General features: G+C 37.3%; 1 protein-coding gene across 1 annotated transcript; it reads left to right on the top strand.

Annotated features, from left to right (window-relative positions):
• Window positions 1-236: 236 nt before the first annotated feature.
• On the top strand, window positions 237-17,468 carry ERMP1 (endoplasmic reticulum metallopeptidase 1; the record flags this gene model as incomplete). Its single annotated transcript, XM_010085317.1, has 14 exons — window positions 237-538; window positions 3,799-3,926; window positions 4,268-4,373; window positions 5,631-5,777; window positions 7,312-7,404; window positions 8,797-9,009; window positions 9,943-10,160; window positions 12,274-12,448; window positions 13,010-13,200; window positions 13,784-13,936; window positions 14,463-14,665; window positions 15,389-15,504; window positions 15,976-16,139; window positions 17,167-17,468. Coding segments are annotated over 14 exons (2,374 nt in total), but the record flags the coding sequence as incomplete, so codon positions are not given.
• Window positions 17,469-19,346: the final 1,878 nt, after the last annotated feature.

The raw sequence follows: 19,346 nt of genomic DNA, 5'->3' as shown, positions 1-19,346 counted from the left end.
TTTAGTTTAATATCATAGATAGGACGAGAATCCCTGAGTACCGATCAGTACTATATTCCCATCACTGTAATGATCTTTGGTGTTTTGAGTACAGATACTGTCTGGTTGGCTTTAGTCTCTTCTTGCTTACTGTGAGTTTTTAAATAGAACAATGTACAAAAATGTTACAGTTGTAGATAAGTTACCTACTAAATGCTGAACGTGTTGATGCTGAATGTGTAATTTATCTCTTACAGGGGATATCTTGACAACATAACAGCAATTGGGCCCAGAACAGTTGGAAGTCCAGAAAATGAAGTTCTTGCAGTTAACTACCTCTTAGAACAAATCAGGGCAATAGAAAGAGAAAGCACAGAGGCTCACAAGATATCTGTAGACGTACAGAGGCCCACAGGGTCCTTCCACCTTAACTTTGTAGGAGGCTTTACTAGTTACTATGCAAACATAACCAATGTTGTAGTGAAGCTGGAACCCCGAAATGGAGCTGAGAATGCAGTGTTATCCAATTGTCACTTTGATTCCGTACCAAATAGCCCGGGTAGGTCCACGTGTTCTTTATGTGTTTGTATACGTTACATGAGCCACAGAGCTTGGCTTGGCTCATTGTCTTCTCATACCAAGTAGCCTTGTAGCCACATGCTAGAATACTGCATATGTCAACTATTCTGCGTGATTTCGGGAAGATGCAGTGTTTAGAGTGACAGGTTGGTCCTATTAAAGTCAGGATTTCACTTTCTGGTAGGCAGCAAATTGCAGATATTATATGTAGATCTCTAGATAAAGCTTGGCTATATCTGCCTTTCTTGTAATTCACTGCTTAGTGTGTAGTTCATATGCTGCTTCCACCTATCATTAAGGTTTCCCATTCTTCTGTGCTGATTTAATACTGGCTTTCCTTTCACAGGGTATTTTGTGCCAGAGGCTTCCCACCCCCACTAATGAGTCTGTGTTTTCCCTGCCCTTTGCTGGTATCCTACTTTACCTCAAATTTTTAGTGTGATATCCTTAAGCTATGCCAGGTTTGTTTTTTTTTTTCTTCTCTCAAAGCTTCTATCTCAGAAGACTAGTGATGAAAGATTAAGGTACTGATGCCTTGGTAGCGTGTACATCTCTCTGGCTGCTGCTTTCACTGTCACTGTTGCATACTCTCTTATTCTTGTCCCTCTGCACTTTTATAAATCTAATAATGTTAAATAACTGTTGCCATGAAGGTGTAAAAAACTTTGGAAGTACATGGTTTTACCAGTGTCAGGAAGGTAGGGAGCTGAAAACTGCACGAAAACAGTTGTTGTAACACTTAGCAACAGGTGTGTGCCTGTTACTGCAGTTGAGACATACCTACAGATTTCACTTACCAGCAGCACAGCTTTTACTGAGGTTTCATCATTTACATCCCACACAATATTTTATATTTGGGAGTAAATCTTCTGTTCTTTAGCACATACAAATAATCTTCATTATTGAGAAAACAACTGACTATTTAGCTAGAGAAACAGAGCACATGCTGTACTCTTTGTGCCTTTTTTCTGTCGACAAGTAGTATACAGAATTTCTCTTTCTCCTCCTCGTATTTAGGCAAGATGAGTTTCCAAATTAAGCTTAGTAACTGCATGGTTATTTTACATGCTCTGTGATTTAGAAACTAGAGATGCTAATTACTGTATTTATAGTCTAAATATGGCTACCTAGCGCTAGAAAGAGTTCTTCACAAGCATAATACAACAGTTATTGAAAACTGTCTTTAAATTGATGCCCTATGTAAATTGTGTGTCCGCTTCTGTGGGTTGTAAAATTGTGCCTACATCAATTACTTTCTTTACAGTTGCTCAGACAGTAAAATATTTCACCAACCTTGCACAGAGGTGCCAAAAAATATTAGTGGTTCATACATGATTATAAATCAGCCTGTATGCTTGTCCTTAATCATAAAGTAGCGTAGCCCTTTACCACAACAATGAGGAGCTACTGTCTTTAGTTTTCCTAGTGTGAAACTTGCACATAACCTAAGTAATAACCTTTTGTTTTCTATTCTACTGTATTTCTGCAAGTTATTTGCTTTTTCATTACCAAAAATATGTTATTTAATCAGAATCAGCAAGACTGAGCGATCAATAAGTAGTATATTTGAATATCAGATAATAAAACACAATTGCTGTTGATGCTTATGCATATAAAATGAGTAAAGCAAAACTCAGTAAACCATGAGGGCTTCAGTGTTGGAAAGCTTGAGTGAAGGAAAAACTTAAAACTGTAAACTCCTATAACACGTCTCTTGTTCTAATGGTACTAGTGCTGAGTTTATATGGCCCATTTGATTCTTTTCTAATAAACTTGAAAGCAGAAACTACCTTGAAATTATCAGCACAGATGTAGCTGATAATGTTGTTTTCTTAGGTTACTGATATTTGCCATAAAATCTGTTTTAACCTCCCATCAGTTTTGCTGTATATAAAGTATTTGAGGATGATACTCTCTCTGTGAGCCTGTGTCATAACACCGTCTACAGCTATATGGCTTCTTTAATCAGATGTAAATCTCTATGTCTGTTGAAACCAATAGCTTTTATTTTTCTTAGCTTCACAGCAAGGCAGATAAGTGATTAATCTTTCAGAAAAATATAATCACTTCTCTGCTGAGTTTTCAACACAGTGTAAGTTAGGTAAAAGAGCTGGGTGTGGCTAAGAGTAGACTACTGGTATATTCAGATAGCAATACAATCAGGGCTTTAAAGCATATTTTGGGGGGGGGGGATTTTTTGGAAAGCTTTGGGCAGAGCAAGGCATTAATTTATGAGAAAAAGATTAGAGAACACTGTATTGGAAACATTTAGGTTTTATTTATTCTAAAGTACTTCCAAACAATAAGCTAAGGCTAAAATAAATCAGCCCTAATAGTATGCTGAGGCCTGACCACACTGTTGTCGTCATCTCAGTGCACTTTGGTATCATATGTGCAACGCAGGCCTAAAGGAATGAGGTTGAATTTCACTGTTTGCTGCAGAAGTTTATTGATTAGAGTAGGGTAGGGAGACCATACAGCTTCCACCAAAGTGAGGGAGATGGGGCAGTGGGAGCCCTTGGCTAAAAGGTGGATGCTTACTCAGGATTTAAAATTGGGCAGATTGTGGGAGAAAGTGTGAGGAAGTGAGAGGAAGGCTGGAATAGTGTTGGATAAGGAACTCAAAGAGAACAGACTACTGAGCTCAGCGCAAAAGGCGTTTTCTTCAGAGAAAGAAGGGTAGTAGAAAGCATCTGGTTGTGAAAATACTGTATTATAATGTATACTTACATTTTAAGAATGTTTTAGAGGTGTGAATTCTGGTGTTTCCTTTGCTTTATTTTGCAGTCTTGGCCTTTGAGGTTTTGTCTGCTTACTTGAATGCATTGTAACAGCGTAGAATGTTTTAGGGTGACCTGTGTGGGAATGTTTATTTTAAAAATTTTGAGTATGCTGTAAGTGAAAATTATGTCCTTGTTTATTTGTGTTCTTAGAATAACAGATGATGATCACTTCGCTTCCTTAGTAATCTGGCTAGTCTACTTTTTCTTGAACAGTAGCATTGGATCTGATATCTTGTACTTCACTTGCTCAACTTTCAGACATTTTTCTTTCTGCTGTTGCTTTTAACTAGCATAGACACAGGGTGCAAGCAGTAGCAGAAAATACGCTAAAGCTTGACATAATTGTACCTCGGTTAGATTAAGTGACTGAGATAGTATAAAGCTTTTTTCTTCTCTGGTCTTTGTTGCAATTCAGTGTGTTTGTTGTAAGCCCTACTACTCTGCTGATTATTTTAAGGTGCCAGCGATGATGCTGTTAGCTGTGCAGTGATGCTTGAAATACTTAACACACTTTCAAAATCATCAGAGCCCCTGCAGCATGCTGTCATATTCTTATTTAATGGTGCAGAAGAAAATATTTTGCAGGTGAGAATTATGCCAGAATTATAAATACACATCAAAACTATATATGAAGACTCTGACAAAAGAAAGAATAACTGCAGATACGGCTTGTATTTAATCTGTTGTATTACTAGTTAAATGCCAGTCTTAACATTCTGAGGAAAACGTATTTGATTTCAAAGGGAAAAATATAAGAATATTGTCCATATTAGAAGACTTGGATTTGCTGCATCTGTTTGTGTTGTAAGTGATCTGGCTGCCTTGTCCAGTCTTCAGTTATTATCATATGTGATGGAAAATAGCATTGAGGCTGGTGTGGAAGATAATCTGACCTATTTTTTATTTTGTTTTGTTTTCCCATCAAGGCTAGTCATGGCTTCATTACACAACATGAGTGGGCCAAGTCAATTAGAGCTTTTATTAACCTGGAGGCAGCAGGTGTAGGAGGAAAAGAACTTGTTTTTCAAACAGGTATGAGCTTGCATTGTGTCTAATTTCTACACTAGGATAATTTGATAATAAGCAAAGTGGACTTGAAGGAGCACTGAAAGTGACTTACAAGGAAAAGACAGGAGAACCTCTGTGTCTTTTTGCCAACATTGTGCAGCAAATAAGGTGCACGTAGGCTGCCACAGAAGTTGCCTCATAGGTGGGAAGTCTGTAGAATAAAATTACATAAGCTGTATTTCCCTTTACGTCAGGGTAGTAAGGAGAAGAACAGATTTGGATATCTTGCATCTTGCATACTCATAGTTTCATATGCTTTATGTAATTTTCACAGGAGGTCTTTCAAAATCTTTGTGGGGAGATGTTTGCATTAGAACTCCATCTGCTGCTCAGAAAACAGCAAAACTTCTGTGTTTTGTAGGCTACAGTTAAACCTCTGCTCCATCCTAGTTGGACTGCAGGCTTCCTTCTACTGGTGGAGCTGCTTAATTGTTTACTTGCATTGAATGCTTTAGTGGAGAGACTCCTCTCGAAACAACAGTTTGGAGGTGTGATACTTAGATGGTAAACTGGAAGCTCTCCTAAAGGTTCTGCCTTCATCATTAGTGATGAGTCTTTTTTGGGAGATGGCTTATCTACTCTGCCACTAAATACTCAAGGCAACAGTGCTTTTTTTTGCCCCAAATGGAACTAATTCTTTCTCTCAAGTGTGAGTCACTCAGCCAACACAAATGCACTTAGTATATACCTTGTGGGGCAGGGTTAGAACTCCAGTGACTTCCTTTATGTTATTTGTTACCATAAAGGTACGCATCTTAACTGAATCATAGAACAGTTAGGGTTGGAAAAGACCTGCAAGATTGAGTTCCAACCCCCCTGCCATGGGCAGGGACACCCTCCACTAGACCAGGTTGCTCAAAGCCTCATCCAGCCTGGCCTTGGACACCTCCAGGGATGGGGCATCCACAGCTTCCCTGGGCAACCTGTTCCAGTGTCTCACCACCCTCCCAGTAAATAATTTCTTTCTAATATCTAGTCTAATTCTTCCCTTTTCCAATTTAAATCCATTACCCCTTGTCCTGTCACAGCATGCCCTTGTAAATGTCCCTCCCCATGTCTCCCATAGGCCCCCTTTTAGGTACTGGAAGGCTGCTATAAGGTCCCCCTGCAGCCTTCTCTTCTCCAGGCTGAACAACCCCAACTCTCTCAGTATGTAGAGATGAACTTCTGGATGAAGTTCAGCAAGTATTTGTTGTGAACTTTCTGCTCATCTTCTGTTAGGACCTGAGAATCCTTGGTTGGTAGAAGCATATGTAACTGCAGCCAAACATCCCTTTGCCTCTGTGGTGGCACAGGAAGTATTTCAGAGTGGTATTATCCCAGCAGATACAGACTTCCGTATCTACAGGGACTTTGGCAATGTTCCAGGTACGTTATCAGAAGACATGTCAATGCGCATTATGTAACCATTTATCTTAAGTTTATAACAAAGAGACTTCTGCGGTTCACTGTGTCAATGTCCTCAAATTAGGTTTATCTTTTAGTTTTGGAGCAAATTTTCCTGCATTTTGTCCAAGGCAAGTGTCTTTAGATTTGATCTTTTAGATTTGGTTTGTCATGTAGGTTGTTAAGGATGTTTTGTGGAGAATGCTGTTTTCCCGAAAGAAACTACATGGTAGAATAGTTTCCTGAAAATCAGGAAAGTGCTCCAGGATTAACAGTACACTATTAAAAATTCTGTTTTGAAACATTTCGGTAATGATGTTAATAACCTGCTTGCAGGAATTAAATGTCTGTATCAAATGCATAAACCAAAATAATTTTTTAGGATAGTGACTTAGTAATTAATGCATTTTCTTTTTTTTTTTTTTTTTTTTTTTTGGTCATAATCAAGCACAGGACAGCAGATCTTGGTTGTGCTTATCTGTTCACAGTTCGTTATCCATTCTGCAGAGAATGACCAGTCAGAAAAATGTGGAACACAAATGCCAACACAATTCAAAGGAATGCAAACTTCTGTAAAATCATTGCTGTCTGTCACAGGTTGTCAGTGGAGTTGCTTTCAAGAAAAGTGATATTTCTGAATTGATTCTTAGAACAAAACATGTTGGCATATTCTGAACCATTGCAAAGTATGCTTCTAGCCTGAAAATAAAGTCGCTGATTTTGTACAATGTCTTCGTTTTGTGTTCAGTATTGTACCTGGATTATGATTGATTCTCACTGATCTCTTTTTTTTTTTTTTTTTCTGAACAAATAGAAATGAGATAATTCAGTTAAAAGAACTAGTTTGTTCCTCTTTGTCCACTGGTAGAATTGAGGTCTGGTTTGTTAAACTTCTGCAAAATTCAGATTGCAGACAGCATCTTTTTGCATATGCAGCTAAGGGGTGTGTGTGTTTGGGATACACTGAATGTATAATTAATCTCGCAGAAAACCTGTTTTTCTGGTAAATATTTTTTGTTTATATTTTATAAATTATTTATCCTTTAAGAGTTTTTAGGCTGGCTATTTGAAAAGTTGTTTGCAAATTAGAAATAAAAAGAACACACCTGGTATTTTGAGAGGGCATTTCTACAGTTCCACTGTACTGCTTTTTATCACTTTTCAGTGTGGATCTTATTGATGTTTTAGTAGTAAATGCTTGGAAAGCACCTGGTACATCTTTTCTGAAGCTGAGAAGATGAAAAATTTTCATGTGTTCCTCCAGTAGAGATCAGTTTGTGTACAGATGTCATGCAAATCAATACATTAGAAAGGATAGATATTTTAAAATACTTTTCAAATGTCCTTTTTAAAATACACTTGGAATCCCAGTTAGTCTTCCTTCTACAACGCAGACTGTAATGAGTGGGCTATAAAGTAGAGTAACATTTTTCTGTGAAATATATCTGAGGCTTTCGCACTTGTTTTGAGGTTTTAAGTTTACATAATTTCAAACTTGCTTCTTCTCTTTCTGTAGGAATAGATTTGGCTTTTATTGAAAATGGCTACATTTATCATACAAAATATGACACATCAGACAGAATTTTAACAGATTCCATTCAGAGAGCAGGTTGGTATTTCAAGAATTCAGTAATTTACTAAAGAGTAGTGTTGTCGCTGGTTTTTCATCTTGCTGTAAGACTACTACAAGAAACTCATAATTGTAATTACAAATTTAGAACATGCTAGACATATTCTAAAGAACAAAGAATTAACTGAATGCATGTCTTTAAACTACAAAGGAAATATGTTTGGTCAACTGGGGAAGATAAACTTTATCAGCGTCCAGTGATGTTGATCTGAAAGAACTGTGGAATCTAATTAAGGTTGTAATCTAGCCATTGATACCTGATTGTTTAGTTTTTTGTGTTCCTTTCCTCTCGCTAAGTTCTGTTACTGGTTAATGTTCATCGTGAGAAGCTTATGGTTATGTTGATGGCATAGAGACTGATCTGCCAACAGGGGTTTTTCTTTGAGAATGGATCTCATTCAGACTTAGGTAGTAGCACACCGACTGTGGATAACAGGATTTATTTTCTACTAACAGGTGTAGAAATGTGTGTGATACATAGCAGGCTGTATCTATCACAGCCTGCTGATAGCAGTAAAGAAAATTACAGTAAGACTTTTAGTTTCCTAGGAGAAACTTAACGTAATCCTAAATGCCTCCAGGATTTTGACCATTTCCCTGTTTAAGCTTATACCAGTTTAGTTGACCAGCATGAATAGGAGTTTTAAACACTTTCTTGTGCCAACACAGTTGCAAGGCAGCAAGTAACACTTTCAAATTCCTGTTGGAAAGATGATTTTACTGGTCATGGTTGTTACATAGAACATCTCTTGCTGAACATACCACAGCTAACAAAAAAATACAAACTTTTCAGCCAATAATCTGAAATGGTCAAGTAAAAGCAACACGAAAGTTGAGAGCAATTGTTCTCATTTGATTACATGTGTTTTGGCTGTACTGTGGGAAAGGAAAAGGTGGTTGGTACCTGTAGGCTACAAAGGAAAATAGCCTCCTTGTCTCCTACCTTAGAGTCATATAGGGAAGGACAGGCAGGTCATTCATAGTCATTGAGACATGGGGGGGTACTAGTGGCACTGAGAAGACGAGGAAGATTAGGAAATTGTAAACTCTTCCATGGGTTAGCCTTGAAAGTCCAATGCTTTAATGTCAGACCTGAAGAAAAGCTTATGGGCTAAAAGCTTCACTGTTCCCTTCATTGCTACAGTGTTTAAAAACATGAAGCCTCCTAAGTATACTTATTTTAGTGACAGCTGTATAGATTAACTTATGAAAACACTATGCTCTGTGTACCATCAAATACCTATTTTAGGATAATCCATTGTATATTTCTGTCTTTGTTGAGGAATGCAGGTTTATTTTAAAGAATGCTTACATTTAAAAGAATGCCCTGTACTGCAATGTAGTTAGGTTTTGTATCTTCTTTTTTAATAGGAGACAATATTCTATCTGTTCTGAAATACCTAGCAACATCAGACAAGTTGGCTAAATCCTTTGAGTATCGACATGGAAATGTTGTGTTCTTTGATGTACTTGGTTTATTTGTTGTGGCTTATCCTGCTCGTGTTGGCACCATCATGAACTATATTACAGCAGCAGTTGCTTTTCTTTATTTGAGCAAGAAAGTATTACAGCCCAAAACCAGAGGTAAGTCTAGTTATTAAAAAAAAAAAAGAAAAAAAATCACATTACCATTTAATTGATAGCAACTAGTAGATGACGAAGTGTTCAGGCAATTAAGGCATTTTTTTAAGATAAATTTCAGAAATAGATTTTAGGTGTGCAGCATGCCACAGGAGTTGTTCTGTGTTTAGATATCGCAACTGTGAATGATTATAATGAAGAAAGACCCTAATAGGCCTAGATTTCTAGCATTTATAATCACAATTATATCTCTTGTCCTTTCACAAAGATTAAAATTAAATCTTCTAAAGATCTGAAAATGGAAAAAAAATTGCTTAGCATTTATATAAGCTCTTTGTTCTGTTAGCACAGGTAGGGCTTCAGAATCATGTTTCTTTAACACCTGTCCATAGGCAAGATCAACTAAGAAAACAACAAATGGGGAAAAAAAATAACAAAACTTAATAAAGGGCGTAAAGCAACTTGAATCTTCTGGTTAGACTTTTTCAGGTATGTGTAGGAACATACCTGTTTTTAGAAAACAAATCAAACTAAAACAAACATCCCTACCCCAAAATCTAGCAAACATTTTTGGAGTAAAAGTTACAAGAAAAGCAACTCTAGGTCTGGGGTTTTTTGAGAGTTTATAGATGGTAGAATTGCTCCACTGTTTCCCTAGAGAAATTTTTACTATTGGGAACATAAACTGCAAAATCTGCAAAATACACTGGTACTCTGCAAATAGATCGTGCAGTGGGGAAGACTGCAAAAAGACTTGCAAAGAAATAGGCTAAGTGATTTAGACCATGCTGTTAAGAAATCTTCAGAGTGGATGCCTCATGAAGTTTTATTTTAGTCATTAGAGCAGTTATACTGTGGGGTAATTACAGTCTTGGTGATTGCCTGCAATAAAATATATGACTGTTGAATGAAAAGTGTTTTTTTTCTTCTTCATAGCTATCCATAACCTGAAGAAATTATTTATTGCATTTGGCTTTACACTGTTAAGTTGGGTCTGCACACTGGCAGTCCTTATAGTGGCAGTGTTCATCTCTGTCATTGGACGGTCTCTTTCGTGGTACACCCATTTCTATGTTTCTGTGTTTCTGTATGGCACTGCAGCTGCAGCTATGCTCATTCTTGTACATACGCTAGCCAAGAAGTTCTTCTACAAGGTAAGCTTGACTTTGTTGCTAATGTTGAAGGGTAGTGTAGTGTCTGATCTGTGGAAGATTTATTTTTTGAGTTGATTAGAAAGAAGCAAAAAGTTTTCTGTATTGAACAGAAGTATTTAAAATGTAGCTCTAAAAATTGCTTCATCTAAGCACAGGAATTGCTCTACTAAATCAGATAGTTAAGAGCTTTGTGATTTAAGGCTTTCTCCTTGCTAATGACCTTCAGGAGCTGCTTCAGGGAAAAAAGACAAAAGCTTAGTAGAAGACAGTATAAAGTACTGTTTCTTTTCCTGTCTGCACTTTCCCTTCCCGTCATCATTTCAATGATTTCAACAGAGCTTTCTAAATGAAGCTGAGTAGTCACCTTCCCTCTGTGATTATTCTGATTGTTACTTGTTTTGACCATAGTGGAGATGGAACAGAGCTCTTGATAGTCCACATTCTTTTCTGCATTAGGTTAAGGTCATTTAGGCCCATGCAAGGCTTGGTGAGGATTTGATGTGTGTTACCTTTCCATTGCTGGCACTTCTCATGACTGCTGTCTATCTACCATTTTTGTTTAGCATTATTTTTTACAGGCTAACCAACACAATTTAACTTGCGTAATAATGTCGTAGTTATAGCTCATAACAATCCAAAATGTTAAGATGATAACTTAATGGTTCTGTATTAAAAAAACAAACAGGGCCTTGAGGTGGTACCTTGAGGTGTCTGACAGATTATGCTCTTCCAGGGCAGAAGTCAGCTACTTGAGCCTGTTAGGTTTAGGTTTTAGGCACCATAGTATTTAGTCATTCAGCTTGCTCTTACTTATCTTCTCAGCCATTTGTACAAGCTTTGGGCAAGGGAATGTAGGAAACCTAAGCTGTCAGCCAAATCCAGCTTCACACAAGTATTTGAAGAAGTCTTAAGAATTTACTGAAATTTGATTGTATGGAAAGTTCTGGGTGGATCAATCATGTCTTTATCGGGAAGTGGGTTTTTTAATTGGGGAAGGGGAGTGTTAACTGGTAATGTATGAGCTACTTATAAAATAGGTGCAGTGTTACTATTTCTAGTGCTTTTGGACGAGCTGACGAGAGAGCATACTTTCAGTAACTGTTCCAGGCTTTGGATCTTCTTGCTTGCCGATTGTGTGATCAGGAGATCAACCAACATGATATCATGAATCTCTTAATTTTGTTGCATGCCGTATGCCATACAGTATATGCTGCCTCTGTAACTTACAGTGTACTTAAGAGTTGCATGCAAATTTGTGAAGCTAATCTCTTACTTGGCTATCACAGGCAGTGCTGGGTTATTTTGTGTTAGTGACTCAAGAATTTGTGAATTAATAAGCTTTTTGTTTTGAAATAGGTTTGGCAACTCTTATTCTCCCCATCCCCCCCCCCCCCTTTTTTTTTTTTTTTTTTTTGCTTCTGAGCCCAAAGCTGAACTAGGTGCTTTCTAATAGCCATTGTTCACACAAGCAGTCCTCCTTACTACTGCCAGGATTCACAATTAAGAATTTTGCACTACAGACACTGCAGCATTGCCCATGTAACTTAAAAAAAACCCACAAAACCAAACCACATTTTTGATGGTTAAACTTAGTTCTTTTTTGAAAACAGATCTGGTATTATGTGACCCATGCATGCTTGAGAACTATGGCATGGCATATAAAGGCATCAGTATAATATTTGTGCACTAACAACAGTGCTTGTATAAGAAGTGTATTAACAGCTGTTGTTCAAAAACAGGTTTATAATCTCAGGAGATATAGATCATTTTTTCACACATAAGTACTACATAACTTTTTAATATGCTTCACTAATACCAGTGTTTTTTATGGAAGGGCCCCTATTTGCCTGTGTACCTGAAACATTAGCCTTCCATCTTCTTGGTATTACCATTTGTATGTTCCCTACTGCCCGCTGCCCCAGCCCATGTAATCTCTTTTTCAAGCTATGTCAGAGCAGATTTTAACAATTTTTAAAAAATATACTGTTGTGGATAACCCCAAATGCTAAGAGAATGGTGAGATGATACTTATTGAAATTGTTTTGTCCAAGGAGTGAGATGTGATACATGGAATATGCTCAATAATGAGTGTATTTGCTTTTTTTTGTTACAGAATATGAATGAGCAGTACCTGGGAGATACTTTTTTTGATGCATCATTGATGATTTGGTCTATAGCATTAGCTGTGATTACTCAGATGGGCTTTTTTTCAGCATTCATTTGTACATTATGGGTAGCATTTCCTTTACTTGCTAAGCTGATGATCCATAAAGAATTCAGCCAAGAAGGTATGAGTTTTCAGGGGGGGGAGGTTGCATTTTGAAACATCTGTCCCTAATATTGCATATTGGGTGTTTTTGTACAAACTCTAAAGGAATTACAAACTTTGACTTTTGAATAATGACACATGACATTTTTGTAACAAGAAGTGTTCTGGAACTAAACACAGTGTGAAAGTATGGAGAAGCTCTTAAAAAAATACACTTAAAAACATCCTGCGTCTCAGGATAGAAAGAACAATCCTATGTGCGGTTATTAATAAGTGATCAGATACTTCAATGGACAATAAAGGTTGTTAAAAAATACTGTAATGTTGAAACAGTGTTTGGGACAGAGCACCTGATTAAATATGCTTTTGTAATACAAAAATAATCTTGTGGTATTTTTGAAAGAGTTATATGGACATTGGCTATGCAAAAGGAGATCCCTTTCCCATCCATGTCAGGGATGAAGGCCACTGTTGTGTATTGGGCCTTGCTGACGTATATGGATATATTAGTAAAGGTGTGTGTTTATGTCCTTCTAAGCTTGTATGGTTTTTTGTCCTTTGGGTTTTTTTGTCCCCATAGGTGCCACAATGAAGTTTGTCATGATGTACATGCTGGGAATGTTTGTTCCCTATCTGTATACGATATATCTTAGTTGGACTGTGTTTGAAATGTTTACGCCTGTCATGGGACGAAGTGGTTCAGAAGTTCAACCAGATCTGGTGTTGGCAGGACTTATTGTTGTAGTCACTGTGATTCTGTCATCCTATTTTGTAAGTAGAATCTGTAAGTTATGTTTAAAACTTTTAAACTTCCTCTAGAGTTTAGTATCTTTTTTTTAAATCAATACTTGAAGTTAATGGTAATTTGACAGTATCTTAAATGTTACAGGAAACTTCTAGGAAACATGTCAAAGATTCCATGTTTTGTTTTAGTCAAAGAAAAGTTAATGAAGCAGGGGTACAAAAATATATCTGCTCTCTGTTGTAGTAGAGTTTGGCGTAAAATATGCATAGGCATTTGCTTTAGGTGAGGTATAGTACATGGCTGAACAATACATACATTTCACTTTAAATAAAATTCTCAGGGTTGTTTTTTTTGATGACTTTGCTGCAAAGATTGTATATTTTTGTTGGCCAGTGTTTTGAAAAAATTGGAAATTTCTAAAAACTCAAGGAAGTTCACTTATTCCTCTTGGTTTTAAATACTGAGATTACAAAGATGTGTCTTGTGTCAGGTACTACTTGCAATATCTTTTTAATATACTTTCCATGACTGGATTTTAGAGTTACATAAATAGTGTCTTATTTCTTAAGTCTTGCAGTTTTATAACTGACCTGTCTTTTTGTTCTCTAGATTAACTTCATTTACCTTGTCAAGAGTACAAAAACGACGCTAATAGCTTTAACTACTGTGTTTGTAGTCACTCTGATTCTTGTTTGTAGTGGAATCTTCTTTCCTTACAGTTCTGATGCGGCTAATCCAAGGCCTAAGCGAGTCTTTCTCCAGGTAAGAAAAGCCTTGCATATCATATTGCCTCTGCTGGTTGCAATTTATTTTTTTTTCCTATGCTTAATCAACCTATTCCATTTCCTCCCCACCCCCCCGGGCTGTGAAAAAGTAACTTTCCCTTTCTTGCTTGATTTAAAAGCTTTAACAATTATTCCTGCATTTGAAAGAATTGCCAGTGTTTCCCTTGTTCAGTCTCTGTGTTCACTTCACTTGTGTCAGAAGGGCAGGGCTTTTTGAGGGAGTTTTAAGTGTGTAAGCAATGATAATTTAGAAAGTGAATGGGATGGGAGGTGAGCAAATACTTAAAGGCACAGTCATCTTCTGAGTGTAGGTGGTTTTATGGTGTGTTTCTTTTACCTGAGTAATTATCTATATATACTCATAAATACTCAGGTATGTGTAGAGCGCATACTGAAAATGCGGTAGACCTTAAGGACTTCCATGGAGGATATTTCAGAATAACTTATGACTCTTGTGAACTGCCAACTTTCTATGTATCTTTTTTTTTTTTCCCTTCTTCTAGCATACAAGTAGAAGATTTCATGATCTAGATGGAAATGTGGTTAAAAGTGACTCTGGTATATGGATTAATGGATTTGATTATACTGGAATGTCTCACATAACTCCCCATGTACCTGAAATCAATGACACCATTAGAACTCCATGTGAGGAGCAGGCTCCTTTCTGTGGCCTTCCTTGGATTCTGCCAGTGCATTTGATGTTCTGGTCGGTGTGAACACAGCTTTACTTGAGCACTTACTGCCAAACCACATTGGTCATTTATGCAATCTTATTTATGCAAGGGAAGAAAAAGTAAGGCTAATTGTGGTCTAGAAGTAAATAATCCTTCCACCTCAAAAGACAATTAAACTTCTGTCTACGTGCAATGTCTTCTGCCAGAATCTCTGCAAGAGATTGCTGGGTCTACTGCAGGAGCTGTAGAAGTTGGTGTGTTGCAAATAGATGTCAGCACCCGTGGAGAACAAGGTGGAGGGGGGGCCTTCTAAAGGGCCGTTCAGAGTAGGGATATGTATGTCTCTTCCCTTCTTTCCCCACTCACCCCAGCTGACAGCAGAGGAAGTCTGGAGGAGCTGGTCTCCACAGAAGAAAACTAGCTGCTGTGACTGTTTGTTGTACCCCAAGAATCTTGTGAACCAAAAGTGTAGCAGTTCGAAGGTGCAAGTATTCTTACTTTATTGTTTTGTAAATTAGCACAGATGAAGGTAATGAATTAATGCACTGGTGACTACTTTTCAGTTAACATGCCCTTTAAATATTTGTCTGGCCACAAGCTGCTAATTTTACCTGCCTTCTGCTAGAATCAGTAGCTTTTGAATATTTCATTTAGTAACTGCAGAGTCAGCCATGCTATATAAAAACTTCTTGGCTTCTCAGATTTAGTACCTCTGAGTGTTACACTGAGAGTAAGTTACAACTTCCCCCCCCCAGGAAAACCTGGTATCTTCCTGCTCAAGAATTTTTTCCAAGAAGCCCTATCCACTTTAAAGTTCTGTCCAAGGAGCTGATGCCCTGGAACTCTGTGAGATTAAGCTTTGAAGTGTCTGGTGAGTGACTGAAGCTTCTGGTTTGTGATGGGTGTTTAGTTTTATCTCCATAATAAATCAGGTTTTGACTCCAATACTGCAGGTTCTAGTGCCATTCCCAAGATAGTGAGCTTTGTGAGATTAGCATGAATTAATTCAGTTTCATAACATGCTCAAAGCTGTGGGTGTTGTGTTGCAGTTGTTACTGGGGGGACTGATAACCTTGTCTATTTTGAGTAAGCCTTGATCTTTTTATAGCAAATCCTTTCTTAAAGTCCACTTCATAGCTCTGTCCCTCTCCTACATCATCATCTCATTTATTTCACTGCTTAGAAATAACTGAAACTTCTTCTGTAGAGAAGACAGTTGTATCATGTTTTGGAAGACATGAATAGTAATACACAGAAACATGCTGCTATATAGGAAAATAGATGGTTATTCTACCTCCATCTGTTGACACATCTATGAAGATACATATCCTTGTCTCTGCAGGTCCAAGTCACATGTCTGTGTATATTCGGCCACATGAAGGGTCGGCTCTGTCTGCCTGGTCTCTTGGGGATGGTATGCCCATTGCTACTGTAGGAGGAGACTACTTTGTGTTTTATTCCCGTGGGCTGCAGGCTGCACCATGGCACTTCTGGGTAGAACTGACGGTGAGTATGCCATTGCTGGAAACCTGGCGATCCCGTGTTCTCACCGTTTCTGCATTCTTCTGTGAAAATATCATAACCTTCTTAAGCTTTGCTTTATTTGACAGATCCTAATTCTGGCTTCCCACTTTCAATTTGTCCCTCAACTTTGTATGTCAGCTCACGTACATTTTTGATGCTTAGTCCACTAACTTGCCAAACAGCCAAAGGGAGAATATTTTACTTGTCTCCATTGTATTAGGTCATAAGTTTGGATTTCTTTCATCTTAGCATCATAGATTTTGAAATTTTATTTTTATTACTGTTATTTCGGAGTTCTTTTTCGTATTGTATTTTCTTTCTAATGTATTTTGTTTGCTTGGTTTTGGGAAATTACAGGGAGTTCTTGGTGGGAAACTTACCTGTGCTGTTCCAGTGGGATTTATGATCCCCTTCTCCCCTCATTACCTTAACAATGAAGAACTTTTTGCAGATATGCATGTTTTTTATTATAGGTTTAACAGGGTCTTTGAGTAAATATTAGAAGAACTTGTGAAAGTTCAGGAAGTCCCTTGTTCCTTCCTGTATCTGGCAGTCTAAGTACTTAACCAGGTAATCCTCTGAGGATACTTGATAAAGGCAGCCAGGAATCTGCAGTGTGACCAGCTTTGCAAGACTGATAGTGGCAAAGCTAAGCAGAGAAGACATTTTATCTGAAGGATTCACAATAGAAGGATCAGTATAAATGCTGTGTGGGAGTCCATGTCTTGATTTGTCAGCAAAGCCAACAGATATAAGTGTTAAAGTTAGAGCAAGTGCAAGCTATGTAACATGTCAGAGGCACTGTGATCTAAATACTAGTTGGAAGTTCAATTCAAATTGAACTCATAATGTAATCAGACTGATGCGTTTAAAGATAGGTAGTGTAGGACAAATTGCTGCAGGATGAAGTTTGTTGCATTAAGTCTGTAGAAAAATGCATCTGGATTGAACTTACGTTTAAAAGCCATAAACAATCATAAAGACTGTGTTGCCCTTTTCTCACTTTCAGGCCCCAGAAAAACATTCTGATGGAATAGTCTCCCTTGCCATAGCAGCACATTACCTTTTTGGGGAAGATCAACAGTCACCTCAACTCCATGCATTACTGGAGAGATTTCCAAACTGGACGTTTTCTTTTGGTTGGTCCTCCACTTACGACCTTTTTGTCTTTTAATGTTGACAGTAATGCAGTGCTCATAGGGTAATCTCTCTGACATAGCATGCTGTTGTAGGTTCTAACAAGATGTCATAGACTTTCACAAGAATTTACAGTACTTTGGCATCAAAGAGTGTTTCTTTGGCAGTCTGACTGTTTAAAGACCTGCTCTCTTGGGGATAATAGTGGTAACTTCATGTCAACATGAATACAGTTCACCTTGGTTCTTCCACTGAAATGGCAGTTTGACAAGTGGGTTTCTTGAAATGAAAACTCCATTTGAGGAGGTATCGCTAGCATAATAAGATGAAAATTGTAATGAAAGGGCCTCATGAAATTATTTTGATGTGATGTAAATATAACCATACTTCGTGCATATGTGGGGAGTATTGCCTACCAATCCTATCCATCCAATTAAAGTGAGACCTTCAGCTAAAAGATACTTGTTCACATGGTGGGGGGGGCAGAGGTGGTGAAGTGCTAAACATTACTTTTGTCATTGAAGTCACTGAAAGCTCTGATGCTTGTGTAGGTTGCATTGCCAGTCCTTGGCAAATGCACAATGCAGAAAAATTGATATTTTGAGGGAATGTGATAATTACTTACCTAGATTATCTTTTACAAATAATATGTTTCTGTTAAAAACTTAGTTCCTTCTCTTTCGCCTGTCTCTTCAGTGTTATAACTTGAGTCAGTAAGCTTGGCATAACTATCACCTTGTGGTTTTGTTCCTGTTGTGATCTTTCAGTATCAGCATACAAGCACATGAGTTGCTCTCTTGTATGTAAGACTGTTAAATCCCCCCTCCTTTATGTGGATATCTTATTATTAATCTACTCTAAATTTCAAGTTATCTTCTAATTTATTAGAATTGGTTAATTTTTGGTATCTCCTCTGGAGAGACTTTTGGTGACATGACAGTATTGCACTTTGCTAATACATTTAACTATTTCTTAAAATACAGTTTGCTTTCCATAAGGAAAAATACCAAGAAGAGTAATATTTAAAAACATGTCTATCTATGGATTGCTCTTTTTAAATTTCCACAGGGTAGGATTTATAAATCACTGAGTGATTTGGAGTATCTTTCAGCTTTAATTGACAAGCTTTGAGTTCAGAAGCCACTGATGTCTTTGTTTTTTTTAATATTAGCAGTTTTTTTTCAGTGCAGTATAATAGTTAGTTTCTGAAATTCAGAGAACTCAGTGTACCTGAAGAAACTTCATGGTTTCTTTCCAAACTATATATAAAACATTCTGTTACATCAGTACCACTCTACAAATTGTACAAATTAGTATTTTGTTCATCTCATGAGTGTTGCCAAATCACATGAAAAGCATGCATTATCACTTAGAGTAAAAACATGCTGGTACTGGGGAGCTTGCAGGGCATGTGAAATAAAATTTTGTGACACTTCAGTTTCTGTGAGCTGTGATGGACAGCAGCTCCCTGATCAGGTATTTTTCCTACAAATTGTCCTGTAGTTGTGTATGATAGTGGCAAGAACCAGTTTAATTTGTTGCAAGGTACATTTGCGAAGACTGTCAGCTGACTTGTGGACTAGGAAAGGAGGTTTAATCATTGTAATCATAATGAACTGGCCATCAGTATCTTAAAACCAGTGCATCTTTCCACATTAACATGTGCATGAATCATCACTTGATTGTATCTGATTTGAAACTACAATCACTTTATTATGCATTTATTTTGAAAAAAAAGTGCTATTGATACGAAAAACAGAGTTTTAGTTCATAACTCATATCTTGAATCTCAACAAATGTTTCATACTGTATTCTAGCTGATGCAAAGCTAGTTAACTAAAGCTGCACTGGTATTTACTGTCTTCCTCAGTTTTGGTTTTTATCTTGTGTTTGCCTCTGATTTAAAGCTTTGAAAAACTGCTATGTAAAGAATTCATACTGGGAACCAAAAATATAAAAATGCCTGTTAACAAATTCTGCAACTCCGGTGAAGCAATACCTTTTGCTAACTCAGGATTTAACTTTTATTAAATAATTTAATTATGAGGGATG

Source organism: Pterocles gutturalis, unplaced genomic scaffold, assembly GCF_000699245.1.
Source record: "Pterocles gutturalis isolate BGI_N339 unplaced genomic scaffold, ASM69924v1 scaffold49460, whole genome shotgun sequence".
NCBI classification, from domain to species: domain Eukaryota; kingdom Metazoa; phylum Chordata; class Aves; order Pterocliformes; family Pteroclidae; genus Pterocles; species Pterocles gutturalis.
The sequence above is the reverse complement of the archived record's forward strand: the minus strand, read 5'-3'. Positions and strand labels throughout refer to the sequence as shown.